The sequence below is a fragment of the Clytia hemisphaerica genome, unplaced genomic scaffold (assembly GCF_902728285.1).
Source record: "Clytia hemisphaerica strain Z4C2 unplaced genomic scaffold, Clytia hemisphaerica genome assembly, whole genome shotgun sequence".
Classification (NCBI taxonomy): domain Eukaryota; kingdom Metazoa; phylum Cnidaria; class Hydrozoa; order Leptothecata; family Clytiidae; genus Clytia; species Clytia hemisphaerica.
Window position 1 is genome coordinate 472,719 of NW_027103432.1, and position 27,245 is coordinate 499,963.

Consider the following 27,245-nt stretch of genomic DNA (forward strand, 5'->3'; position numbering starts at 1 on the left):
TAACATACTGGACTATAAGCAAAAAACTAAATATTTTGGAAAGATTCCCAGAAAAGACAGTATGGGAAAGGCCAAAGGCACGTCTCGTTTAATTCAATGATAGTCACATGGAAAGTAATTCAAAACCTATTTATCATAACATGAATGCTTTGATTTTATATTTTAAGGACCCTTATGACATTTAACAAGTGGTTAAGAAGTGTTTTAATCTCCATGAGAAGGAGTGTCTCTCGAAGCTTTATAGCCTGTTATTCCAATAACAACGCTAGCTATAAGCTGTCACTAATTTTAAGGGGAGAAAAGAAAAAAACGGAGATTTCCTGTCCGCGCAACAAAACTTACCAGTCTCTTTGAGGAACTTGAGAGCGCATTTCAGTTCTTCATCATCAATGACCAATTTACCATCTTGACACATCTTCACAATCTGATCCCATTTCCTGATGGGCAACAATTTTTCTGCGTGCATCTTTGCCACTTCTTCACACAACAATTTTTCCAGTAACACGTACGCGTTAGGAACCATCTGCTCGATAATTTGTTGGCCTTCATACTTGAAATTACTTACAATACTGTAGATTTTCTCCCGTAGTTTTTCCATAGCAGAAGTTTCTCTCATGCAATTCACAACAAATTTAGCCTCGATTTTTGGCAGTCCCGGCTCGCAAACGAATTTGTTCATGTAGCCTAGAAGCAGATTGACATGCTCTTCACGTACTTCACGCGGGATTCGATCGATATGTGTACCGACGAGGATGACCATAGCTGCAGGTGCAGATGCTTGGATGTTCAGAAGCCAAGGGCGAAGGTTGTCCAGCTCACTTGTTCCTGTTTGAGAAGCGTCAAAAACAGCTAAGTAGAGGGCGCGCGATGATAAAAAGTATTGATGCGTACTGTAAAACTCTTCTTGACCGGCGAAATCCCACGTGTTTAAAGTGAAAGTCGGGCGTGACTTTTCAAAGAAACGGCTGGGTGGTTTTAATTCCCAATCCCGCAACTCAACTCCTACGGTGGCTACATTGTGCGTTGGGTGCTTCATGTTGACAAGTTGACGAAGCAAAGATGACTTCCCTCGGCCACCGTAGCCAACAAGCATCAGTTTCATGCGACGATAGGGGACAGCGTTTTTCAGTTTGTAACGGTGATGGCCTATGATGTCTTGTGGTCGAAAATTCTGAAGAGCAGGGTCGTGTTTTAATGGATTCTCTTTGAGGTTAAGTTCGAAGACTTTCTTCAAAAGACCAATTTCATTTGGTAGCTCATTAATTTGGTTGTGACTGACGTCGAAGGACACCAAAGAATCCAAAAAACCAATTTCTGCAGGGAGATTTCGGATGTTGTTATTGGAGAGGTTCAAACGAGAAATTTCTGGCCAAAAATCTTTAGAATTGGTGGAAAGGTTAATCTGTTGGATTCTGTTGTTTGCCAAGTTTAATTCCTTCAAACCTAATAAGAAAATGATAAAGAATGAAATTCTTTCTATTCAATTGAATTTGGCTGCACATACCTTAAGTGGATAAATTTTGGCGTGGATTTGATTTGGCGATTGGCCTAAATACGATTTTTGGCGGGGATTTAATTTGGCGATAGATCAATTTCATAAAACCTGGCGGGGATTTAATTTGGCGAATTGGAAATTTTGAAACACCGAAATGGGTGAAAATTACTCAAAAATATACTAAAAAGTTGTGATTTTTCACATAATTCTCTTTTTGCTGAAGGCGGGGATTTAATTTGGCGAATTGGCGAATTTGGAAATTTAATCCCCGCCAAAATTTATCCACTTAAGGTATACCCTTAAATAGCCAAAGCAACGCTTTCTTTAAAATTAAAGTGACATTGCCAAAAACCGTAAGGCAAGTTGCGAAACTTAATCATTTCTTGAAAAACCAGGCTCCAGATTAATAGTTTGATAAATAAAAGTGAAGTATACCTTTTGCAGACCAGAAAGACGGATCAGGCATTTGCATGATGCTGTTATATGAGAGGTCAACCATGGTCAATGAAGGAATGGCCAAAAGTGCTTTAGGGATATAAAAAGGTTTCTGTCCCTTTAAACAATTGTGCGAGAGTTTGACTTGAAAAAGTTTTGACAGTGTGCTCAGTGTAAAATCAGGCAACGATTCCAATCTATTGTGAGATAAATCGATTTTTTCCAATGATTGACAGGAGCGAAAGAAATGCGGTGAGATTCTATTGATATCATTGTGTGAGAGATTGATTTCTTTAATGCTCCGGAAGTCGTATGATTTATCCGGTATTTCACGGATTTCATTACCACGGAATGATAATTTAGTCATCCGAGGGAAAGAGGCACCAATCCAGTTTGGAAAAGATTTCAGTTTATTATGACTGATGTCAAGTTTGAGAAGCGAAAAAGTGTCTTTAACTTTATCTGAATGAAGTGTCGTGATTAAATTCTTTGATAGATCGATCGTTTCGATATTTTTATGATGGAGAATTTCGTACGGAAAGTCAACCAATTTGTTTTTAGCCAAATTTAATACTTTTAATCCCGACAGAGCTTCACAGCAATGTGGAGAGAATTCGGTTAAAGCGTTTTCACTGAGATGGAGAGTTTGTAGGTTGGATAAAAGTTCTTTTACCAAGAGACTGGGATAACTCACTAACTGGTCGATATCCGTCAAATCGTTATGAGAAATATCCAGTGTTTTTATATGATCGTTATTCTTTGGTTGTACGTTCGGTTGATTAATACAGCTGAAAGCATGGCGTGAACGCCTTTGAACGGGCGGTGATGAAAGTTTAGGAATCTTGTTGACTGGATGGTTCAGATCATTACTGGTGTTAGAGCGAATATTTCTAACGGGCGTGTAAAATATAGAGCTTCCTACCGGACCAATGATGTCATTAATAGCGCCATCTGAGGGCGAAGAGCAAATTTGTCCGATTGAGCGTTTCCCGAAACTGGGACATTTATCAATGGGCGGCAAAAGATGACCTGCTTCAGGTAAGATAGGTTTAGTGTTGGGTTGTTGAGGATGGTGTTGAAAGTCTTTACGTGGTGAAAAGGGAATGAAATGCTTCTGAGTGCGAATGGTATCGTTGTGGGAAAGCCTCGGGTCGTCTCTGTTGTATGGTAAAACAGGTCCACTAATGCTTTCGATGTTTCGTGCATGCGCATAAGATGAAGAATCTTCTTCGTCGATATTCATGTTTTCCGTGAAGCTGTTATTGCGTGAAAGAGGCGGTGATTGATCCAATTCCATTCGCGACGGCGGCCGCGCGGACGATTTCGGCGAACGATCACCACGGTGTGATGAGCGCTTCCGTTTAACTTGGAACTCAAGAGTATTTTCAATAAGCTCTGGTCTCAGATCTTTCAGATTCAGATTACCCCAAATCAAGTAACCACTTTCCTGTTCAAAACCTATATACCGCAATAAAACACCAGCAATCTCATAGTTTTTCAAGTCCAAACACAAGGCGAGCGCTTCTGAAGCATTCGTACTGTCATAGTTTAGTAACATTTCTACCAATTTCTTGTTATTCGTTTCCACGGCTATACATAGCGGTAAGTTTGGTCTTACATCTAGACTAGCTTCCTGTTCTTCAATCATGAACTCCGCACATTTGTTACGTTTGGATAGACATGCTTTCTGTAACAAAGCATCCTTAAAATGTTGACTTGAGGAAAACATTTTCAATGCGTCTTTAGCTAGAATGGCTGTTTTATCACCTTGTCGACCATCCTCAATGATCTCGAATAAAATATCTGGAACGTCTTTCTCGAGAGCGTATCTTTTCACATGGTCAGCTTTGGAACCTTTGTGTGTAAACATGAGGTAGATAGCAATACAACCTTCGATTTGTAGAATGTTGTTGTCAGGGTCACTGAAAACAAAACAGAAATTATGAAGTGGGCTTTTCCAGAAAAAAAAACGTCATTTCCGTTCATAGGGGGTAAGGTTTGGTATTCATGGGGAGATACAAAAATCTGTCAAAAACAACTGGAATTCCATGGAGTAGCTTTTAAAATCCTACTAAAATTCAGAATTCTAAAGGAGTTTAAACCTGAAATTGCCCGGAATTCCAGGGGGTATACGGATTTTTTCTGGAAAGCCCAATGTTAGCTATTTATGTACTCCCAATGATTGACAAAAGAAGTGCTGAGGGTCTCTCTCTTTTTATTTTTTTGTTGAAAAATTAGCTCTTACTTAGTAGCCTATAATTACCCTTAGATAAATCGAAATATTGATTTAAAAGTAGAAATTCTTTTTGTGTTATCAACTGTTTGACACCACATCGATAATTAATTCTCAGAAAAATGACCCTATTTTCTTAGATTTTCTAAAAGTACAAAGTTCAACAAAAATGACTACCCACCTAGACATAGCTTGAATGAGCACGTCTACAATTTCTTGGAAGACTGCCGAGTTACTGATAAAGTGAATATCAGCATTAATCAACTGCATGATGACGCAAACTTTGATTTGAATCGAGGCTATTTGAACATGGTGTTCCATGATACGACGAAGTGAGCGAACGCAATCAATGTGTAACAATTGTTGTTCTTCAGATGAGCAAAATAAAGCTACGAAAAAATGGAGAAGTATTACATAGTGTCCCGAAGATTTGGAAAACGTTGAACTACACGTTTTTTTATAAGATGAACTATAAATGAACATAAGGCCTCGATGGCTAAAGTATTGAGGACAAGTAAAAGACTCTACGAACTCTGAAACACTCGATTTCTTAGGAGACAAAAATACTCAAAATGGTGAAAATAAGAACACGTTAAGAACATTTTAGGGTTAAAAATAACAAGAACATTTGAAGCCTTAAAAAAGTTCTCTTATAAAAAAACGTGAATTTGAAATTCTTGGTTCGTACTCCTCAAGAAAAGGACAAGAAAATACGTGAAAGAGCGGAAGGGACAAAAGGTATATTTTTCTTACCGATCGCTTCCAAAGTGATTTCCACCAGTCTCTGCGACTCAAAATTATTATCGGCGATTTTCAAGATCATATCTGGAATCTTCATCGCCATGCATTGGTGCAACACAATCGGGAGGTCGGTCGCCAAACAAACAAGGAGCCCAATACATTCTTGGAGAACTGTTTCTTCTCTGAACGTTTTTAGCGTTTCGTAAATCACCGATAGAACATCTTCAGCAACGAACATTAATTCATGTTGATACGGATTATTCAATCCTAGCGCTCTCAATGCTTTACAACCCGACCCAATGACGTCACTGGCGTTTGTATTATTCTTCATCTCTCGGATGATGGAGGCGGACGCACCTTTGTAATATAAATATTTCTGCAGATCACTTGAGTGGATGGAGAGTTGGTATATAGCTTCACAAGCCGCTCGAAAGACGTACACATTCCCCGCGTGGATATTGAGGGCGGAGAGGACAGTACCATGTAATGGAAGGAGGTGGTCCTCCCCTTCACCTATCAGGTTGATCAATTCAGGTTTGGAAGCTAACCGACTGCTGAGTGTCAAACAAGCAGCTTCTTGTACTTGTACGTTCCCTTGGTGAGCGATCATGGCTGCGAAAACCTCTGCAAGCCATCGCGAATCGGAGTTGTCTGAAGAAAAGAAAGAAAAATATTATATACTTTAATAAAATTGTGATCATCTATACGCCGTAAATACATGTCGACCGACGAAGTTGGGGAGCCCCACTGACTTTTACAGGAAATATTACAACAAGAGATATACAGTGTCCCATGCAGAAATAGTCAAGTTAACAACAAAAGATTAATAAAGCAGCCCTTCCAAACTTACACAAATCAACTCGGATATAATCCAATCGAAGCAATAATTCTTTAACCGTATCATACGGGGTCAAATAATCCAAAATATCTCTCAAATTTTCGAACGTTACCAGACCGTTACTAAACGTCATTATGTTGGTGACGTAATCTTTTTATAACGACATCAAATAAATATTTCTACCTCTGAAAAACAAACCCGTCTGTACTTTAGCGTGCTTATTTTAGAAATAAAAACTAAAAACTCTGCACCAAAAACATTGCTACTTGTAACATTATATTTGTTTTGATTCTAAACATCAAAAAGTCAGTTTGAAAAAAATTTCATTTCCGAGCTATCATATCGCATGCATCTCTATAAATCTCTTTGAATTTATAAGAAAATAAAAAACTTTCTAAAGTTCAGTGTGATAGCAAAAATTGCAAAAATTCTTTACAATGAGTAAAGTAAGATCATTCTTTTCTAGAGACTCAAGGAGTCTTGAACCTCCTCTATATCCGCCACATTATATATATATCCTCCTATAAGATGATGCAAAAGAAAAAATGTCTCGAACATTTAAACCCAAACAGAACCGTATGATCTTTTTATAAGGAAACTACTATATGATGCGCATGCGACGAACCAAAGCGAAAGCATAGTTTAAAACTTTAAGGTAATTGATTTATAAAGAAATGCCACAAATTTTATTAGAAATTAATTATTAGAAATAAAGTTTTAAGTTATATAAAACGAAAGAACCTCTTAAATTTCTCTTTCTTATGTATTATTACTCAATAACTAAAAAAAATATTTTTTCCAGGTCAACTTCTCGATTCAATCAATCATTTTTCTAGAAAGTTAACCTTGAAAACCAAGATAACCTTGAAAAAGTTCTAAACTATCACCATTAACTACGGTTACCATCAATACATCTTTGCAATCTGTCATCCAGACATTTTCAAGACTTTTTCTACTTTTAAGGTGCTTTCCAAGTTCACACTAAAAATCAAATGTCAAATAATTTTTTCAAAAATTACATTACTCTAATCTAGAAAAGGTCTCAATACTCTCTAGCCATCAATTCAACCAGATTCAACCCTATAGACAACCTATACATCGACATGATGGTAAATGAAGGGTTGGGCGAAATTTGAGGTAAACTATTATATAACACTGGAAATGGATTTCATATTCAGAGTCACTGTTTAGAAAAGAATTTACACCTAACTGTTGTTTCAAAATGATCACATAGGACTATCACTGTTTTCAACTAGGTCACCAACGCTAAAAAAAAGATGAGATATGAAATATCTAAACATCAAAAACCATACTCTAAGGAAGGTCGGTAAATTTAGGAGTTTTTATAATGACATTTTTGGTCAAAAGTGTCAGTAAAATTTAACTCTAAAAATCCATCATCTTTTACACAAATCGTGCATAAGGTTTCCCCTCGTAGCTTTGACACGAACGTAAAATATTTCATACTACATTTTTTATACCTTTGAGAGCTTAAAGAAAGGATGAGAAGATATGTAAAAGGTGAATTGGGGAACCCATAGAAACACTAAGAGAATTTCGACATTTTTGTCGTACGGTAATTAGATCTAGTATTATGTTTTGATCAATAGTAAAATCTCGTGATTTTAAGTCACAAGACAAATACCTATGGCAACTTTATCTCAAAATAGATTAATACCAAAAGAAATGATGGGGCATTTTCCCTTACAAACTTTACTAATTAGTTTATTAATCTCTATAAAAGTCGATAGCTAATTACATTTCTGATAACATCAGTATACAATCTTTCAGCAAATACATTTATCTAAAAGTATTTTACAGCTAGGCAATTCATTGTAGGCGCGACAAGAGTACACAAATCAAGCGATTTAGGGGGCAAACCGCAAGATATTTCCATTGAATTTTGAAATTCCCCTATTATTAAGCATGTTGAATCTCGAGTCGGGCTCGATAAAGCACAATTTTCTCAAGCCTCTATCGATCGCCCGTTAGATCAGGGAATATTAGCATACCGAAAAGTGACGTCACACAAGGACAAGATTAAAGGCTGAATTTTTGGACGTGTGTCAGGTAGAAAACCCATAACAACGAAAAAATTGATCCAAATATGTATACACTTGCAGGCAAACAGACATATTCATTAGTTCAAACAAACAATTTCCATCGGTGTATCGAACAGAGAAAAATAAGGTCACCATAAGGTCAAATTCAATTTTTTCAAGTGCGAGTTATGAGAGCTGCACAGCCTTTGTTTTGGAGGGACAAGCTGGAGTTTTTACAAGCTCTTATTTGATTTGGTTGGTCGTTAAGATGTAATAAAAGAATCTTATTACTTTTTCTAAAGAACGCGTCATCTCTATCACTTCAAATGACCAATTAGTGAAGTATCTTGTAAAAACTCCAGCTCATCCCGTTTTGGACAATTCGATATTTTTGGTCAAGTCAATTTTCCTAATGCTTTTACTTAGGCCTCTTAAATTGTATTAATTTAACGCAAAATATACAACACCTTGTTTTTGTTTTACAAAACCTTTAAATACTGAATGAATCTTATTCTACTCCCATGAAAGTAGACCAAAACAAAGCAAAGTTTGAGCAATTATATTCAATTCAATAATATAACGAACTCTTCTCAATCTTTGAGGAACAAAGATCTGTTGATCCTTGTTGATCTATACTGGTAAATAACCAAGACCGTTCTTTCCTTTCATATTCAATACAATCTTAGTATCTAACTAAAATATTAAACCACAACCGCCAATTCATAATTAATACATGTTCGAAGTCTTAACAAGTTTAAGTAACAACGAATTAAAATTAATGATCTTGACCCTAGAATATTCTTTAAAAATAATAACTCAGTTGAAAGAAAATGTAAAACGATGGGAAAAAAACAACATAAATTACCTTTCCAAACGACTGGAAAATTGATGAAAATCTCAAGTTCATCAATATGCTGGATTCCAAGGCAGATCTCAACATCTGACAAAAACACCATCTTTCAAAGAACGAAAGTAGCCAACCCATGAAATTCAAATAATCTTTACTTTAAAAACAGCAATGCAAGAAATCGGTGAAAAAAAGGTTAATTTGTCTTGCAGAAAGGCCGAAATTTATCAAAAATTCTAATTCCCTTTAAATCAAGCAATCTTGCAACTGTTTTGAGAAAAACGCGAAATATTTCAATCCTGTGATGTGAACACAACGATAAAATTTGTATGTTTAAGCAAAAAACACAGAAAAATAAGAGTTTATTAGCATCCATACATTTGTCTCACATATCAACAAGTATACATGAGATCAGGCTCTTTTTAGAATCCTATTATGCAAGATGAACGAAATTGATTTTGTTTTGAATCGTTGACAAATATTTGATGTTGTCAACTGTCAGCCCGTTTGAACGATGTTTGTCGATTGCTCTCATCCATTACTTTCACTTTTACTACAGTAGTCTCTTTAACTCGAACATTTTTTTCTCGTTCCTTTAGTTAACAATGCCTTATCAACTCTGCTCCAAAACTCGAAATTTTCTTAACTCGAAAAAACTTTTTGTTTCGAGTTACGGAGACCCAACTGTATTACAAATTCAATAGTCGGTATTTCTTAATTCGTGCAACGTCTCGAAGCATTGAAGTGGTGCCGCTGAGTGCCGATCGCAAGCAGGTTTGTTTTTATATGGCTTCTAATTTAGCCTAGTCATTCCCTTGAATAATCCAATTAAAAAGAGTGTATGTTACTTAGAGAAATGTGCTGACACATAGGTGACCTCAAAAAGCTACAATATACATATTTCTTTCTCAGACGCTTCTGTAATATAATTGCGTTTCTATCTTTATGGAAAAGCAGTTAAAATTAAAATCTAATTTGGTTCAATAAAGATAATATAATCATAGTTGCATAATAGTAGACAATTTTCCAAAAGTTGATGATCTGCGTTTTTAATCTTGTTATTCTGATCTCCTCATGATGTCTGAGATAGAAGTTTGTTAAGCATGTCTGAAAATTCAATTTCATAAGTTCCAATCAGCCTAAGTTCTAGACAGGAGACCCGTCCTGTATTTTTATGATCTGATGTATACAGGACCGGTACGAGCTTTGAGGCAGAAATCTGCCTCAAAAAAATGGAAATTAGCGCTGTCCTCACTTACTAAAATAAAAACCAAAATTTCGTTTTCTCTAAGGAAGTGTGACCAGCGAATGAATAATATAATTTGATTGGCTGTGTTTTAAACAGTCATTAGGATCTGGGAAATTCAAACTCTCAGCCCTAACCATGCTATATATTTCGCCGTCAGTTTATAAAATAAGAAATCATAGCATGGATCTCCAGGCTACCTAAGCTCTAGATATAAGAGGCTACCATTATTTGGAACCCGACAAAAGAAAGTCATTTACTTAGCACACAACAACCCAATATTATTGCGCAATCAAAAACACTTCAATTTCTATTTCGAGAAATAGCCGACCACCCTTTTACGTCTTTGCAAGGGCTTGTTATAGTGGAGGATTTCCGACTTAGCTGGACGAAATGAGGAACTTATCGCTTAAATAAACATCAAGAAGGATATTGGCGGTCAACAGCCACTCGAAATAGAAATAGAGGGTTATCAAAATTCATTTCACAATATCAACAAATGCGTCTTGACATCCTTAAATTAAATGGTACGAGGATTGGTATAAAGCTGTTTTGAGAAAGCTCATTGATAGTTTTGTTATGTTGTACGAGTACAGTAAAATATACATAATGGTCACTCTCGAATTCGTCTGACCATGGAATGTTAAATTTCTGTTCCTAAGGGCACAGTTGACTCCCTCTAATTCGATCTTCAACTTCAAGAGACTAAGAATTTTCTTCGAATTAGAGAATTATTCGAATTACAGAGACTATTTTATACTACTTTCTAGCTGAGGGGACCAATATTTTAGTTTGAATTATAGAACGATCCGAATAGTAGAGGTTCGAATTAGAGAGAGAGAGAGAGTTGGCTGTATGTATGTATGGGTCGGTAAAACCGATCGGAGGTGCGGAAACTTTTCTCATGAGGACTTTATATGATGAAAAAGAATTGCCAAAATATAGAAGCGGTCCACAGGCTAGCCAGACGGAGGTTGGTAATCGAACCACAGATTATCACCAAATTTGATTAGAGCCAGCTAAAAAGACCCGATAACGACATCGTCTAGAATGTCAACTCAACGGTACAATTACACTGGGGCTTGCACAACATTACGTCATTTTTTGTGTGCACAGAAAGAAAATAAACAGCATGGGGTACAAAATAAATTCTGACGAAATCACGCGATGATGAAAAAAATGTTCAAACAGTGAAAAGGTTGAACTTAACATGACCTAACTCTGATCAATTTTTTGCGCACAAACTCAACAGACAAAGGGCGTATCATCATGGGCGCTCCTCTAGAAGATTTTCGGCAAAGATTGTTCACTCATAGTCATTGAAATGGTGTCTATCACCCGTTTTCTGTTTCTTTTCGGTTTGGTTCGGTTGATTTTCTAATAACAATCCTTTAGTAGAGGTACCTAAGAAGCCTCCTTAGAAAGATCATCGTCGGAAACTTTTTGACTTAGTTAAATTTTGTGTTTGGGTTAACTTTGTAGATGTGTAAAATAAAATCAGGGGTATCAGTTACTTTCGCGAAGAGGAAAACGAAAATTTCACCTTCTATTTTATATATTTCACACGACGATCAAATTTCGATAAATTTTTGTAATGTCTGTTCAAACATTATATAACTTAAAAGGTTTTACTTTTATCTATATGACCTAGATGCAATGATAAAGAAAGATTAAAATTTTGTCCAAAACAATTTTAATTCTGCATGACGCATGCACATTTTGGATATTAAAAAGCTTCTGATACGTATGGACTTTGACGAGCTTTGATCGAAAAAATAATAAAATTCTTGGTGAATGACCAATATATCCAAAGAGTTTGATCTTTGAAGGAGAATAAAATGCGACCGCGGGTTATTAACGGTAGGTTCTATTGCAAGATAAAAAGAGTCCGAAATTGCTTATCGTCACATTTTTTCCTTAAAATTCATGCTGGGACGTTACAGACAGTTTTTCCGCGTACTTAAAAGTTTTAATAGAAACAGGTTCAACAAAACATTATGCACGAAGAAAAATTGCGACGAATGTTTACGTCAGACCTTACCTGCTGGTCGAGCTCACACCATGATCGAGTAATGTTATGGATAACGCATAAGGAAGTTATACCGCTCAAAATATCTATTCATTTGCTCACTGTTTGCTCACATTTATAGAAGGGTATCGTCCACAAAAAGTATAGAAAATCAGTCACAACATCTGCTTTTGAATGACACTCCATAGAGGAAATTAGCGGAAAAACTTCTCCTGTCTTTTCAAAGACCTGTATATATTGTCACCTGGGCATGAAACACCTGGGGAAATTGGACCCAGTATGTGAAGTTTTGCGATCCACTTGGATTTTATTCAAAAACTAGATTAAAAATTGAATCTAGGTAGATTTAAAAAAAATAACAGCTCGCAAACATAGTAATCCTTAGAAGCAACATGTCGCGTAAAATGTGACAAACATTTTGAAGGGTCACCTCTACTTACTAGATGGTCTCACTATTTCAAGCTTGACCAAAATAAAACTTTATATTCTTCCCCTTTAGATCATGCTTACACGTAACGATTCCGTTTCGTTATGAGACGAAATGAAGCCATTCTATTGGTTACATCAAGTTAAAATGGTTTCAAGCTTCTCAGTTTAACCGATTGAAGCAGGCACATTGAAAATAATTTTTTTCTAACATTCCACTAATCCCGCTATAAACCCAAAGAATTATCAAAACAAACCCCAAACTATTACAATCTCGCCCACCAAAAAATTATCAAGACCAACCCACCAACCCCAAACTATGCCATCCTGCTATTCCAAAAATTCGAAAGACACCGTCCATTGAAGTTTCGAAGCCTCTTTAAGAGCATGTTAAATAATGAAGTCCAATACCCCCCCCCCCGGGGGGGGGGGAAACAAGAGTTTACACGAAACAAGTTTAAAAGGAAGGGACAAAATAACTTACTCCACAGTTTCAAAAGTTTGATGAGAAATTCTTTGTAATGCCCATGTGCCACCATCTCTTTCAAGTTGGTATATTATCAGTTGGAAAACCCAGCAAGTTGTATCCAATGCGAGCGAACTGCTCTTATTTTTCTATATCATTCTCTGTACCACGAAAAGAACGAATGATTTGAAAATATTTAACATTGTGATAAAATTTATACACCTGCCACGAAACGAAAGTTTATTATTTCAGAAAATTGAAATCTCGTCCAATCTTCCTTAAGGAAACACAAGAGAGAATGATCCATGTGACCTTGACCTTAGAACTTTTTATACAAAGCTCTTATAAAACCATTTGAATAAGCGAGGCACAAAGTCCAATACCCACTGTTGGAAAACCAACAAAAGTTGTTCGGGTTATCGAGCCAGCCAATCAGATGAAAGAGGACTTGATCAGGTTTGACTCGTTTCTCTCAATCAGAACTTTCTTTGTTTCGAAAGGAAGACACTACGCTTGAAACTTTTGAACATTGAACTTTTCAGACATCACCACGCTAATTTTCATTCTCTTGACCGGAATTTCAACCTTACTGATGCAGTGTGAATCAATATACTCATCACTTCTCAATAAAAGAAAGTCTACGCTGGAAACTTTTGTACGTTGATGATGATGACCTTCTGGTAACAATTTACTTTTTCAAATATCTAATTTTCAAAATTAATTTTTTTGGCCGGACTTGAGATCATGTTAAGACTGGTGAGATTTGCCATGCCTTAGGAAGGATACTTCAAAATGGGGTCTGAATTTTTCACATACATTGACATTTCAAGATAGAGAAACATAAAAAATTCAACAATATCCTTTAATACCTGCGGGACACCATGTCCAGATTTTTTTCTCTTTTTTTGACGCGATCTTTCTATTAAAATTCCATGCGTATGAGGAAACTATGCTATAGTCTAAGACAAATCACTATCTTTAAGAAAAAAGCCCAAAGCCGAAGAAAATTCGCAAAAGGGTTTTTTTGCCGAAAAGAGTTTACAGTCGGTAGAGTTGCCAGTTCTTCGAAACTCTCCCGCCGATTATTTTCCGTATACAGCCATAACGCCATAACGCCATATTTTCCCACCTTTACTATCACTGTAACGGACGATAACATCGTCTAAAGGAAACTAAGTATTTTTGGCCTGAACACTTATACTGTCCTAAAGCTTTAATCTTTGATATTTTAACACAAAGTCATTCAAAATTGCATGCTTAACTCTGGCTGCCCGATAGCTACTAACGCATTTTCTAACTGCTTCTCACTAAAAGAATAATGAAAACGTACACTTTGCAAATTCAAGTCCACTGAGCTCACTCACGACACAATCTATGTATAGTAGCGTATCAATTAAAATCAAATGATAGAAACTTTAAAAAGCACGGTTAAAACCTTTACGGTATAATTATTTTAAACTCTCTAAAATCTCCCTTGGCAAAGGGATGCGAGAAATCAGCTCTGTTTGCTGACCTCTTGATGGGGGAGGCTATTTATAAGCACAACAAAAGGTTCATGACACCCTTTTCACAGCGTATGCCAGCTTGATAGTATATGGTGAAATGAAAATACAGACTGGCCATTCAAACTTTTGTAACCACGATTCTTGGGAAGTCAACAAACAGACAAGTGAGCCCAATATGTCAAACAAATATATCTAATCTGTTAGGCAAATGGTTTTATATTGTTTCCGCTGACTAAAGTAACACTTTTTGTCGAAAATCTAAAAATAACTTGTCTGAACTAACAGCACCGTATGTTCGCCCTAAAATGACTAGGTTCCTAGAAAGATTAGAAATAGCTATCAACAAGTTGGAATCTGTGTTACATTGCAACCGACTCAACTTTGAGTGGACAAAAAAAAACAACAGAGAAAATGCACAGTAAAGAATATGGAACTTCACAGTTTTATTTTGAAAGTGAAATTGATAATAATATGTCAATCCATCAGAAATATGAAGTCAACGAATCTGACTTACATTGACAAAAAAAACGTCCCGCAATCAGTCTTGGGGGAATATTGTACCTCCACAATTGGGAATAGACGGTCGACAGTGTGACTGTTAGGATAGATGACTGAATGATCTAAAGCGTGCCTCTTCCTATACTTTGTTTAGTTCATAGATAGCCGTGGACCCCTTGAATTCATTCAAAAGACTGTCTAAAAATGTCTAAATTACTGGCCTATCCACATAAAAAGTCCGTCCAAAGATCCGTCAAGCCAATGTAACAAGAACCCCGCCTAAACTAAATGATCAAAACACAAAACAACTGATCGGTGTAAAAGCAATCATACTGTCATACGAGCTGAACTATTTGGAAAAAAAAAAAGGTCATCTGAAACTTATGTCATCGAAAGTTATATCATAATTTTTTACAAAAAAAAAAGAGAAATAAAAGATATGATAGAATTAAATGATAAACATAAAACTAAAACGCGCTCCGTAACCTGTCACTACCGTATATTTTGAATTCAACAAAAATGTGGTTTGAGTCTTTTATTGATTATCTTTTCTTCCTATTTATACCCCAACCCTCTCAACAAAGGCTTAGACTTTCATCAATGACATTCTTTTATCACAAATCCTATTACGAACGATTACAGTAGAAGCAAACACCCCTTAGTAACTTCATCTATCAAGCATCTTATCTTTTCTCAACGAAAGTGTTTTCAAGTTTTGGTCATTTTATTTCATAGTGATTTTAAAGTCACTTTATCGAATGACATCCGTGTAACGAAGTGTAAAATTTTTTGATTAAGGGGACACGTTTTTTATGAAGTATAAGTACACGAGACTTCGATAACCAAAATATTAATAACAAGTAAAGAACATTTTTAGACTTTATGGAATCTAAACCACCAAATTTCTCAGTAAAAATTGACAAAATTACTCACAAGACGGTGAAAGAAGGCTTAGGCTTAAACTAAGTAAGAACATCCGAAGCCTTCAAAAATTTTGGATGTTCTTTAAAAAAGGGTAGTATGACAAGTATTACTCATAAATGAATGGGAATTAAAATCTTGGAGTAGCTCTCTTGTATTATTTACCAGGCCTCTTACAAAGGTTACACCTATGAACACTCAGGTCAAGTCTTTTTGGATACATTGCCAAACCGGATCAGATCATTCTTCTAATTTTGAATAACAGCGTAATTATACAAACTGAGTACTAGTATAGGATTCCATTGACAAGGATTATTACCACGACTTTCTTGAAATCCTCAAGCTCCAAAATTACGACACCAAAGCAGAGTTTCCAAGGGAGAAATTTTAAGAAGTCCAGAACTTACTAAATACGTCAGCTTGAGTAACCATGAAACAATTTCCTACACCATTGAGAAGGTCCTTAACTATCCATAATCATCACAAAAATCACACCATCAATAAGATTATTTTAATTTGAAATTTTACACCGAGAATAACTTAAAATATTGATTTTAATAGAAATCGAACCTAACTTAAAATCGTTTTTGCATCCAGGCTAAAATAATGTCTGAAACACCTTACGAGACCTTTCGAAAACGATCAACAAAAATAGCATTTTACTATGAAGTCTATCTTTCGCTCACACTTGATATATTTTTTCACCTTAGCGATGAAGGAAACTTGATTCTCTTAATGATTAACCCCGACCTTCTAAAAAACAAATTCCATTGATTTTACACGTGAAATAGCCCTTTTTGAATTACAGACGCATGTTTAGAAGGATTTAAGGGGTTTATGAAGCTTATTTTTGACCAGGTAAAAATAGTTTTTCCAATCAACACTCGCTGCAGTCACGGAAATTTGTTTTGAACTATCCGCCATCACGTTAACGACAAATTATAATAAACAGCCAAGTACAATCACGCCTTATGTTTATGTATATGAGCCAATGCCGTAGAAAACATTTTGTTATGAAGGGGAGGGCTGGGGTTTATTGGCACCACGAAGGCAAACTATGGTTTGGTCCGAGGGGGGAGGTTATATTGAAAATTTCATGATGGCTCGCCCCCGGTAGCTACGGCACTGTCACCAGTAGCGTAGATAGGGGTGAAGGAGCATTTGCGTAGGAGAGCAGATTTAAACGATACAGTAATTATGTTTGGGGAAGAGGTAAGTGCTTTGTCGTAAAAATCGTTCTTCACCCCTGTCTAAACGAAAATGGCGACTCTACAAGCGTTACTGCTAAGAAAGGTAGTTTGCGGGTTTCAATTACGTCATAAATGTGCCCATAGTAGGTGATCTCTGGTTTACGACCTTTTCAGAATTATCTTTCAAAAGAGAAATTTCCACTGGAAGATATCACCATTATCCTGGAGACACTGGTCCAAAGAGAACGTCTAAAGCCAAGTCTACACTTTTAGAGTGGAACTATCTTTTGTGAATATAGACGGACGGAAATTTTGAAAAATCGTTAATTTGGTTGGGTCATTTGACTACAAACTCTCTTAACGGCAAGACGGAGATGTGTATTTGTATCTCAAATGAATGAATTTCTGCTATAAACGGAAAAGTTACAGAACTGCTACACTCAGGGTGGAAATCTTGAAAAATCGTTGATTTGTTATATTCACAAAAGATAGTTCCACTCTAAAAGTGTAGACTCGGCTTTAGATGTTTTCTTTCGAACAGTGTCTTCAGGGTATTGGCAATATCTCAGCTTATTTGTCGAAATTGTTTCTAGTGGAGGAAGAGGAGGATGCTAAATAGTATGATGTAAAGTTGTCTAGACGAGTGTCTTTTCGATCAGGGACGGGGAAAAAGATTCATCCGTGTTTTTGTGCCTGCCCTCATGGCAACATGCTTCTCGCATTTTAAAACAAAGAAAGGAGCAGTAATCTCCAGATGATAGATCGACATACCAGCATAAGCTTTCGGTCAAAAGGCCAAGTCTAAAAGCTTAAAATGTGGTGGTTAAATATGATTTCATAGGCATTCTTTGTTAATTCAATGGAACCTTGACTGATCTAGCTCTTAACTTCTTAACGCACGCAAGGCGCAAAACCCTGATTTCCCTACAAGGAGAAAAAGCCGAGCCTAAAGGCTTGGGGACAGTTTTTTCGCGTTGATGCAATGCAACATGCTCTATCCCACCAACACAAGAAAAAAAGTGCGTATCCCATGGTTCTTTTTTTCGTTTCATAGGACAAAAAGTAAGGGAAATATCCAAAAGAAACGCTAATAATCAATTTTGCTTCATTGTCCCAGGGACTTCACTTTCATTGGTAGAAAGAAAAATGGGGTGGAGAAACGAGAAAGCGTTTCAGGTTGGTGGGATGGAGCACGTTGCATTGCACCAACGCGAAAAAACTTCTCGTGTCCCCAAGCCTTTAGAGATCAATTTCAATTGTAAATTGTCAGTTTCCCCCCAGTAAGCCTTAAGAAATGGAAATGGAAAAGTAGGACGTTAACCTAAAAGTATGGTAAGACTTAACATTGGAAGCTGTTGGCACACATCATTATCTATATTTAAAGGTTCCTTAGCCATCTGTCTAATATTGAGCGAAGGGTAGTCCCCCCCCAGTAAGCCTTAAGAAATGGAAATGGAAAAGTAGGACGTTGACCTAAAAGTATGATAAGACTTAACATTGGAAGCTGTTGGCACACATCATTATCTATGTTTAAAGGTTCCTTAGCCATCTGTCTAATATTGAGCGAAGGGTAGTCCCCCCCCAGTAAGCCTTAAGAAATGGAAATGGAAAAGTAGGACGTTGACCTAAAAGTATGATAAGACTTAACATTGGAAGCTGTTGGCACACATCATTATCTATGTTTAAAGGTTCCTTAGCCATCTGTCTAATATTGAGCGAAGGGTAGTCCCCCCCCAGTAAGCCTTAAGAAATGGAAATGGAAAAGTAGGACGTTGACCTAAAAGTATGATAAGACTTAACATTGGCAGCTGTTGGCACACATCATTATCTATATTTAAAGGTTCCTTAGCCATCTGTCTAATATTGAGCAAAGGGTAGGTAAACTAAGGTAAAAAAAATTGACAAAAAGAACCATGTGCAAAGGTTATTTGTACTGACAGATTATTTTCTGACAAAAGAATCTAACACAAACTAAGTTTGAGGAAGCTAAGAGACAACGTGTGAAAGTTAGCGACTTATTGAGTTCGAACAGTTGCATCCAACCTGTTCACAGGATATGAGAGAGTCTCGTGAGAAAAAAGAAACGGTCTACGAATTCAAAACAAACATTTCTAACTTTATTAATAAACCATGCCGATGTGGAAACAAACCCTCCTTACTTCCTAACTGAGCAGAACATGTACATTGTGAAGTTAAATATGAAAATTTTTATGACGTATTCTTTATGACAACGTGAGTTTCAGCCTGTTGACGGTATTTGTGACGTTTATCTTTGACCTGAGATTGTCGTAAAAAAGCAACTTTAAAAAACATCCCTGGAATCTACATTACTTTATGATATGCAACAATTACAATGTCTTATGGTATATTACATCATTGACCCAGCAGAGATGATTGGTTTTAGAGGTAAAATCAGTCAATACGTCACTTGCAACCAATCAGCTGTTGGTTATATGATGTTATGTCGCAAGAATTGACACGGCAATGGGGCATTCATATCATGAATTAGAGCGGTAATGTGATTTCAAGACAAACTTAGATAAAAAACTCCTGAATCAGTATTCGAAATGTCACGGATATATTTCATGGGGTCCGCCTATTCCGGGGGGGGGGGGGGGGTACTAGGGTTGCGAGCTGACGGGGGGGGGGGGTGCCGCCCGACTTTCGAACTTTGAACCCTTACGGGGACTCAAAAGGAGAATACAAAGGAAAATTTTTGGGAATTTCACGACCCTTAGCGGGACAAATTTGACCAATTTTGACCAAATTTCGATCTTTCAGGGGGTAAAAAGTTGAAATTTTCCTATTTTTCCGACCCTTAGTGGGACTGAGATTAGATTTCCTGATTTTTCCGACCCTTAGCGGGACTTCGGAAGTCCAAAAAAGGTACCCTTAAGGGCGGCACATACCGTACCCTCCATTTGCCTAAGTACCCCCCCCCCCGGGCGCCTATTCAACCATGTTTTATGAATTAGCAGAAAACACTAGAGATAGTCTTTTTCTTCTTCACGTGAAATAATCTTCATCAATTGTAAGAAAGACTACGAACACATTCGGGGGCGACCCGATCCTCCTCTTTCAATAGGTAGGAGAAAACGCCACAGACTTTTTCCATCATCGGATGATAAGATGGTTTAACGGCAAAATACCTAAAACTACACATTTCGCAAATATAAAACCCGTAAGCTGCAGCAACGGCCGAAATTTCTCAATTAGTGTAATTCGTTAGCGGTCGAATACCTGATTTAGACGGACCTCCTGAAAACGTTGTTATCTGTCGGTCGAATATTTATCAAGCGTCTGAGAACCAGTTTATAATATTATTGTAAGTGTAGAAATTATTTTCTTTGTCATCTTCCTTTTAATTATTTGAAAAATCTTGGAGATTTAGATTAATCCAACGAGGAATGTTTTTATGTAGCTTAAGGCTAATCAACGGCTTTACCAACACCAATAATTTCATTTTTTTAATATTTAGCTGCATTTCTTGCGAGAATTGTTGTTTGAAACAATTGCAGTTTGTCAAAAATGATGACCAATCTCTACTTTATGCAAAACCCGTCATTTTTAGGTAAAATGTTGAGCTGCGTTTGCTTTAAGTTATTTTATTAGGACCCAGTTTGAAAAAAGATTTAGACTGAAAAAAAAGAACATTAAGAACATCGTGAGAACATAGCCGGCCTGAGAATTGTAAAATTTCCACAAAATCATCTGAATTCATAAGAAACTTTGTAGTAATTCTTTTAAACTTCTGAGCTTTAAATTTAAAACAGATTTGATCAACCTGAGGGTCAATTTACTGTATATTTGAATTAATTTTAAGAATGCCAATAAAAACATTACCGGCACAACTTCGAAAAAAACATATTAAACCGAGAATTCAAAGTTATGCAAGAATTTTTATCAGGCAAGTGACAATTATTTAAGACTTAAGAAGGGATTGGCGCCAGACTTTTCAGCAGCTACTTATCACAATATACTCAATCAGTGGCGTTGTGGGAAAATTTTTCTGGAGGGGTCAAAGTCAACTTTTTTTAAATGGCGCCCCCAATTTTCCAAAGTGGCGCCCCACCCACCAGTTTCAAAACTTTTACTAATTCATTTGCCTAGGCATAACGAGGAAGGAAATATCTAGTGGATAAGAGTAGAAATATCTTTGATGAATGGAAAAGGGAAAAACAGGCCCCACTATTGCGATAGTCCCTGAACCTTGTTAGCTATTGAAAATTCCTCTAAAATATGATTCAAAATTACATAGAAGTATTTTCTGAACCGTAGGGAGATAATTGCTGAAAAATAACACTAACATGGAGCTCTACAAAAGTGTCTCTTCCTAAAATGAAACAACAGTTACAGTAACCAACGTCAAACAAAAAATACACAGTACATTCTCCGATTCCACCTGTTATATATATGACAAATATAAAAAAATTCAGGTTTATCAGAGCTTTATCTAGATAAAATTAGGCTTACTTTGAAATCAATAATAGAAATACCACACCTACAATTACATGGTCTATCGAAAATGGGATGAAATACCCTTTGAAACATTATAGTGTAATATAATGGATTACATTTTTCATTTAAAAGTGGTTTTGAATGTTGACATAACGGAATGCCTCGGGAAAAATTAATGGATCTAATAAAGAGAAAAACACTGGAAGCACCTAACCAAAAACCGGGATTTTTTAATTGCGTGAAAAAACGCGGGTGACGTCTAGTAAAGGCTAGCAAACCTATAGCTACATACATTTCATCTCTCAGGGAAATTCAACATAGACTAAATAATCCTGTCTGGAATAGTGATAGATTTTCCAGACGAGGCATGATTGATTCAAATTTTTGTAAAGAGTGATGCTGTCATTTAACAAAGGTTTGACAGGTATCACTGGGGAAATAAAATTGCTTTTTCTGTTTGAGGTCAACAAACTAAAGTCAAAAACCATACAAGTCTTATTGTTAATGTTTAATAAACCATTAATAGCTTTCGGCTTTCTTATGTTTATGCTTTGATCAAGCACTTTTGGCTTAGAAGAAATCTTGTGAAAAAAGTTTGTGTAAATTTGGTCAACACAATCGGACAAACTATACCGTATTCAAAACAAATTTCAAAATCATCTATGGCTGAAAGTTCCTCATTAAAAACAAGACCATAAATACAACTACTTGTTTCTACTATAACGACAATGAAAGGACGTACAACCCTATCAAGAGGTAACAGCGAGCAGTGAGAACTTACAGGTGAAAAATAACCTAACCGCACCAATGATAGACAAAAGTATACTTAAGTATATATTCCCGTTTGTAGGGAAACATAACATTTACTTCTTCAATTCCAATTCCAAAGTTACAAAGGCTATCGAAACTGCTGAGATCAATACTTAAAAATTAATTTAAAAAGACCTTTTATAGTCAAAAGTATACTTCAGCATTCCCGTTTGTACCAAGTATTCAACGGCCTTGAAATTAACACGCCAAAAATTAACACGAATTTTATTAGCTTTTTCAAGGACACCACGGCTGGTTTTAATAAAATGACTAGTAATATTCGTGTAATAAGGTATTACGTGAAACACAACATTTACTTTTTACATGTGGGAAATCTTCAATCTCAATCCCAAAGTTATATGGGCTATCGAAACTGCCGAGATCAATACTTAAAATTAATTTAAATAGACCTTTTTATAGTCAAAAGTATACTTTAGCATTCCCGTTTGTATAACGGGATTAACATACAACATAACTTTTTACATGGGAAATCTTCAATTCCAATCCCAAAGTTACAAGGGCTATCGAAACTGCTGAGAGCAATACTAAAAAATTAATCCAGACCTTTTATAGCATCTGGATAATAGTTCTGCTACAGCAAATGCACCATTTAGAACAAAATGAAAAGAATCGAAACAAGAACAGTAACACTCAAAAACCCTATTATAACTCTTTAGAATACAACTAGGGGGGGGGGTCAGGATCCAGATACCAAACCCAGGGCCGGGGTCAATTTTTTTCCAAATTTCAAAAAGTCAAGTTGGTATCGATACCAAACCCAGGGCCGGGGTCATTTTCTTTCAAAATTCAAAAAGTCAAGTTGGTATCGATACCAAACCCAGGGCCGGGGTCATTTTTTTTCAAAATTCAAAAAGTCAAGTTGGTATCGATACCAAAATGAGGGGGTGGGTCCCCCTTTTTTTGAAAATTAGGGAATCTTAAAGTTGGTATCAATACCAAATTGAACGGGTGGATCCCCCTTTTTTTAATTTTTAAAGAATTTGAAATTGGTATCTGACTTAAAATGTTGTATAATGTAAGTATAAAAACTTATTTGAATCGTTTACACTATACCCTGATTCCATATAAAAGCATTCTTCATTCTATTTCTATTCTTATTTAACTTTTGCTGCTCTCAATCCTTTCAATCAACCAAAATTCATTCAAAACTAGAGTTGAACAAACTGAATCAAGTCTTAGAACTTTTTTAGTCGTGATAAAATTTTTCTGTACATAACGTTCATCATATAGGCTAGTTCAAGAAACTTAATTTACGTTGTGTTAGAATGAGAAAAACTTGTTTTCATTTTCAGGAGTCTAAAGTGTGGTACATAGTATAATTAAGTGATTAATAAGAGGAATGTTCTTTGAATAAAAACATCCACAGATTTTTTTAGCGTCCCTTGTATGCAGTATCCTATGCATATAACTTCTTGCATTTTTACTGATTGCCAATTTAGGGGGGGGGTGGTTCACCCTTGTCAGAAAGATCAGGATTTTCAAGTTCGTATCGATACCAATTTAGGGGGGTGGGTCCCCCCTCTTTCAGAAAATCAGGATTTTGATGTTGGTATCGATACCAATAGGTTTTTGGTATCCTGGACCCTGACCCCCCCCTAATAGAACAAAGATCTTATGACGTGCACTGACGTGACGTAAACCAGACAGTATTGTTCCATGGAGGTAATAAAAATATAGATGGAGATACCACTCCTACTATCTCTTTTCTAAGAAGTTTACCTCTCGTAAGTTTCCCGATAAAATTAAAAACTTCTTTTAAAACTATAAAGAAATTGTTGATCGAAAAAAATTCGCATTTTACCTAAAAATACGATTTTCGTTGGACAGAATAACTTTAGTTCTTATAATCTATATCTTGACTGATTTTTGCTATCAATGATTGGTAATCAAAGGAGGCCGATTTGAAAGAAATTTCTAAAGAGTTTTATAACTTCTTTGGCTATTACAGAAAAGTTGTAACTCCGTCTAACTAAATGATTACCTCTATGATTTTTCAAAGAAGAAAAATTAAATATACACCGTTGCAAACACTAATGACCGAGTTTATGTATCTGCGCTTTAAGGACGGCGGACTGGCTGAAACGATAAACAACAACCCACAGTTCTCTAAACCCACAAACATGAATGAGGACAGTACAAGTGCTGATTTATCATATTCCTCAGTCGATCAGGACCTAGAGACAAATAAAAAGCTAGCCGTCTCCGTCGCAAAAAACACACACATACATAAACTCGGTATCAATTCAAGTCCTGGTGTTTACTGTTTTTCCTCAAATAGCGGCGAAATGCTCATTCAATTTTAGTGATTTTAGAGGGCGGTGAGTTATTTCGAAATTCGAGTTTTGTTAAAGTTTTGACCTATTCTAAGAATTTGATTCGATCCATTGGTTGATTGATATCCTTTAAAGTTGGCTCTTACTACGAAAGTTAAGGATTCTATCGGGGGTGAGTAACATACGAGAACGAATACACGTTGTTTGTTTTATAAGCTATATTAGGCTCGCATTTATGCTTACCATTATTGTTCTCAAACAATAGAGCCATTGTTTAGGTACCCAAAACTGAGGCTGTATATACTTTTAAACGTTATGCTTATAAAAAGAAAAAAACGTGTAAATGGATCTGTGATGTTCCATTCTTGCTTTTCGTTATTTTCTGAATTTTAGGTGCGGCCCATATTAGAGGAGGCGCTTAATTGAGGATGTACGGTAATCTTTTGTCTTGAATCAAATCAGCTTGTTAAGTTGTCATAAAAAATAAAAAACACCATACCTTCAAAGCCAGCACTTTTTAAATTCTGGACTGTTTTTAAAGCAGCCAATTGGATCTTTCCATTGCCAATCAGTTGACTCATCCAATCCATTATGATAGAAACGGCACCCTGTTCGATCAGAATCTCAGCAAGATCTTCGAATATCGAAATCTCTTGAATAACATTTAGAAAGATATACATGAAATCTGGATAATCTTCATAAAAGTTCAGTCGATTGATGATGTAGACAACACTTTCTGATGTGAAGTAGCCTATGGAAGCTTTTGTGTTTAGTAGCTCTTCACTTTTACAGGCTAGATGTTTTTCATAGGGAGCGGGAGCCGATTGGCAGAATAAGTGAGTAAACAAGCAACTTGTGCTTCGAACCACATCCTCTGAAAAATGAAAAGTAATTGAATGTTCTTTTAAATATACAAGTAATGAAAATGTGGTGGGTAAAAATGAAATACTGAACGCTGTTGATATACAATAATCATCATTCATTATAAAATGAGCACTCAAAATAAGAACTTTCTAAGTCTGAAACAACAAATCAGTCTTCTGGAAATTCTTGGAATTTGCATAATTTTAAGTTAAGACAAAAATGGGCTATATTCCAGAAAAAATTTGAATTTGTGCCCCTTTATGTTGAGGAAGTCTTTTTTGGGAAAGGTGACCCCTCTGGATTTTTTTTTAATTTTTCAGGACCCCCTTGAATTTTTGATTTTCGACCTCACTTTATTGACCATCATGGATTTTCCAAATTATTTTACTTTTATTTACTAGACCACCACGTAAAGTCTTCTCAACATAGGGGGTAGAGACTATTTCTAGAATAGGCCAATGCCATTTCTTGAATTTGACTAGACGTTTGAGACATAAGAACTTTCAAACAAGATAAAATTATGCTCAATTATGTTTACTTTCATAAGGATGAGTGGAGAGCACATCAAATAGAACACGGTACCAACCATTCTTGATCAACATAAGCCACATACCATCTCGCTGTTGTAAGAGGAGACATTCAAGCAATTCAATCCCATACAATGCAACATCTTCTTCAAACATACAAATCTCAATGCTTTTAATGATCACTTTAGTGAAATTCAACATATTATTGACAGGGTTTTGATCCGTCAAATCAAAATGAGATAATCTCTTGAAAAATTGCACCAAGAAGTTCAACAGAATGACAACAATGCTTGTTTCTGCATTCTCTTCCCCAGTTACACACTTTTCTAGTTCATTCAGTAGCAATGTCTGAAGGTCAAATTCAAAGTCCAACTCATAAAAAAAGGTTCTTGAAAACTGGCGAAAGTCATCTTTGTCTTGACAATATTCCAATATCTTGGTTAATACACAAATAGCAAGCTCAACATTAGTAGTAGATATTTCTCGGTATAGTATATTTAAGTAGGGTTTTTTCATCAGCATTGGATATAAACAATGAGGAAGATCATCAGAAGTGCCCTCAATACTTAATATATCTTCAAGTACTTTTGATATACATGTCAGATTATTGTTTAAAGTTAATTTGTTCAAAAGATCTGCGACAGCCTCCTGTTGCTCTTCTATAATTTGTATTCTTTCAGGGTTTAAAACATCAATGGGAGGGATCGGGTATGTCTTGATTGCATTTCCCAAATTCTCCACTTGTAACAAAGTGTCCAGTATTCCATCCGCACATTCACCCATCCCGCCTCAAATTCAAATTGTTTCCTTTTTTTTTCTTACCACTATAAAAAAAACGAAATATACGATGTAATATTAACACACATTTATTCCACTTAGGGCAGTGGTCCTACTCTCGAGTTTCTAATAAACGTACAGTTAAAGCTAGGATTGATAAGATGATAAACATGTGTATAGGCCGGAAAACAGAACTTCAAATTAATAAACGCACAGAATAAATCAAACAGGGCTTTATTTGAACATTTGAATAAATTCGAAATTTTGAAATCGAGCGCGACAGAATACAAGAGATTCAACTCATCCATTTATTTTCTAAGTAATATACTTATCTGTACTTATCCCACCTCCTTCCAAATTAGGATTTTATGGTTATTCAACAAAATCAGTTATTTACAAATTTGAAATTATCTTTCGACTTTGCCAAGATTTTCATGAAAAAACCTCTTTCAACTAACCAAAATAATGGGTCATTCGCTATTTTTTGTTTCGCCAAATTTGAAAATATTCTTCATTTGCCAAAAATAAATTCCACAAAATTGTGCGATAATTAGAAAAGGCAATTGCAGTTTTAATAGAGACTTAAGGGTGCTGAAATAAATG

At 35.9% G+C, this 27,245-nt stretch overlaps 1 protein-coding gene across 4 annotated transcripts in view; it reads right to left on the bottom strand.

Moving 5' to 3' along the window:
• The window catches only part of LOC136798067 (leucine-rich repeat serine/threonine-protein kinase 2-like), a 34,353-nt gene extending 7,668 nt beyond the window's left edge, over positions 1–26,685 (bottom strand). Inside the window, exons 1-6 of one of the 4 annotated variants that reach the window (XM_067054650.1) lie at positions 25,877–26,685; positions 24,974–25,348; positions 4,917–5,555; positions 4,345–4,552; positions 1,931–3,852; positions 343–1,443 (exon numbers count right to left, since the gene is read on the bottom strand). In XM_067054650.1, the coding sequence (XP_066910751.1) occupies positions 343–1,443; positions 1,931–3,852; positions 4,345–4,552; positions 4,917–5,555; positions 24,974–25,348; positions 25,877–26,648 (5,017 nt within the window). In that variant the 5' untranslated portion in view covers positions 26,649–26,685. Of the gene's footprint in view, positions 1–342; positions 1,444–1,930; positions 3,853–4,344; positions 4,553–4,916; positions 5,556–5,754; positions 5,982–8,649; positions 8,841–12,816; positions 12,941–24,973; positions 25,349–25,876 lie in introns of those variants that run through there. The other 3 variants (XM_067054653.1, XM_067054652.1, XM_067054651.1) reach the window with 3 other exon arrangements.
• Between the last annotated feature and the right edge of the window lie 560 nt (positions 26,686–27,245).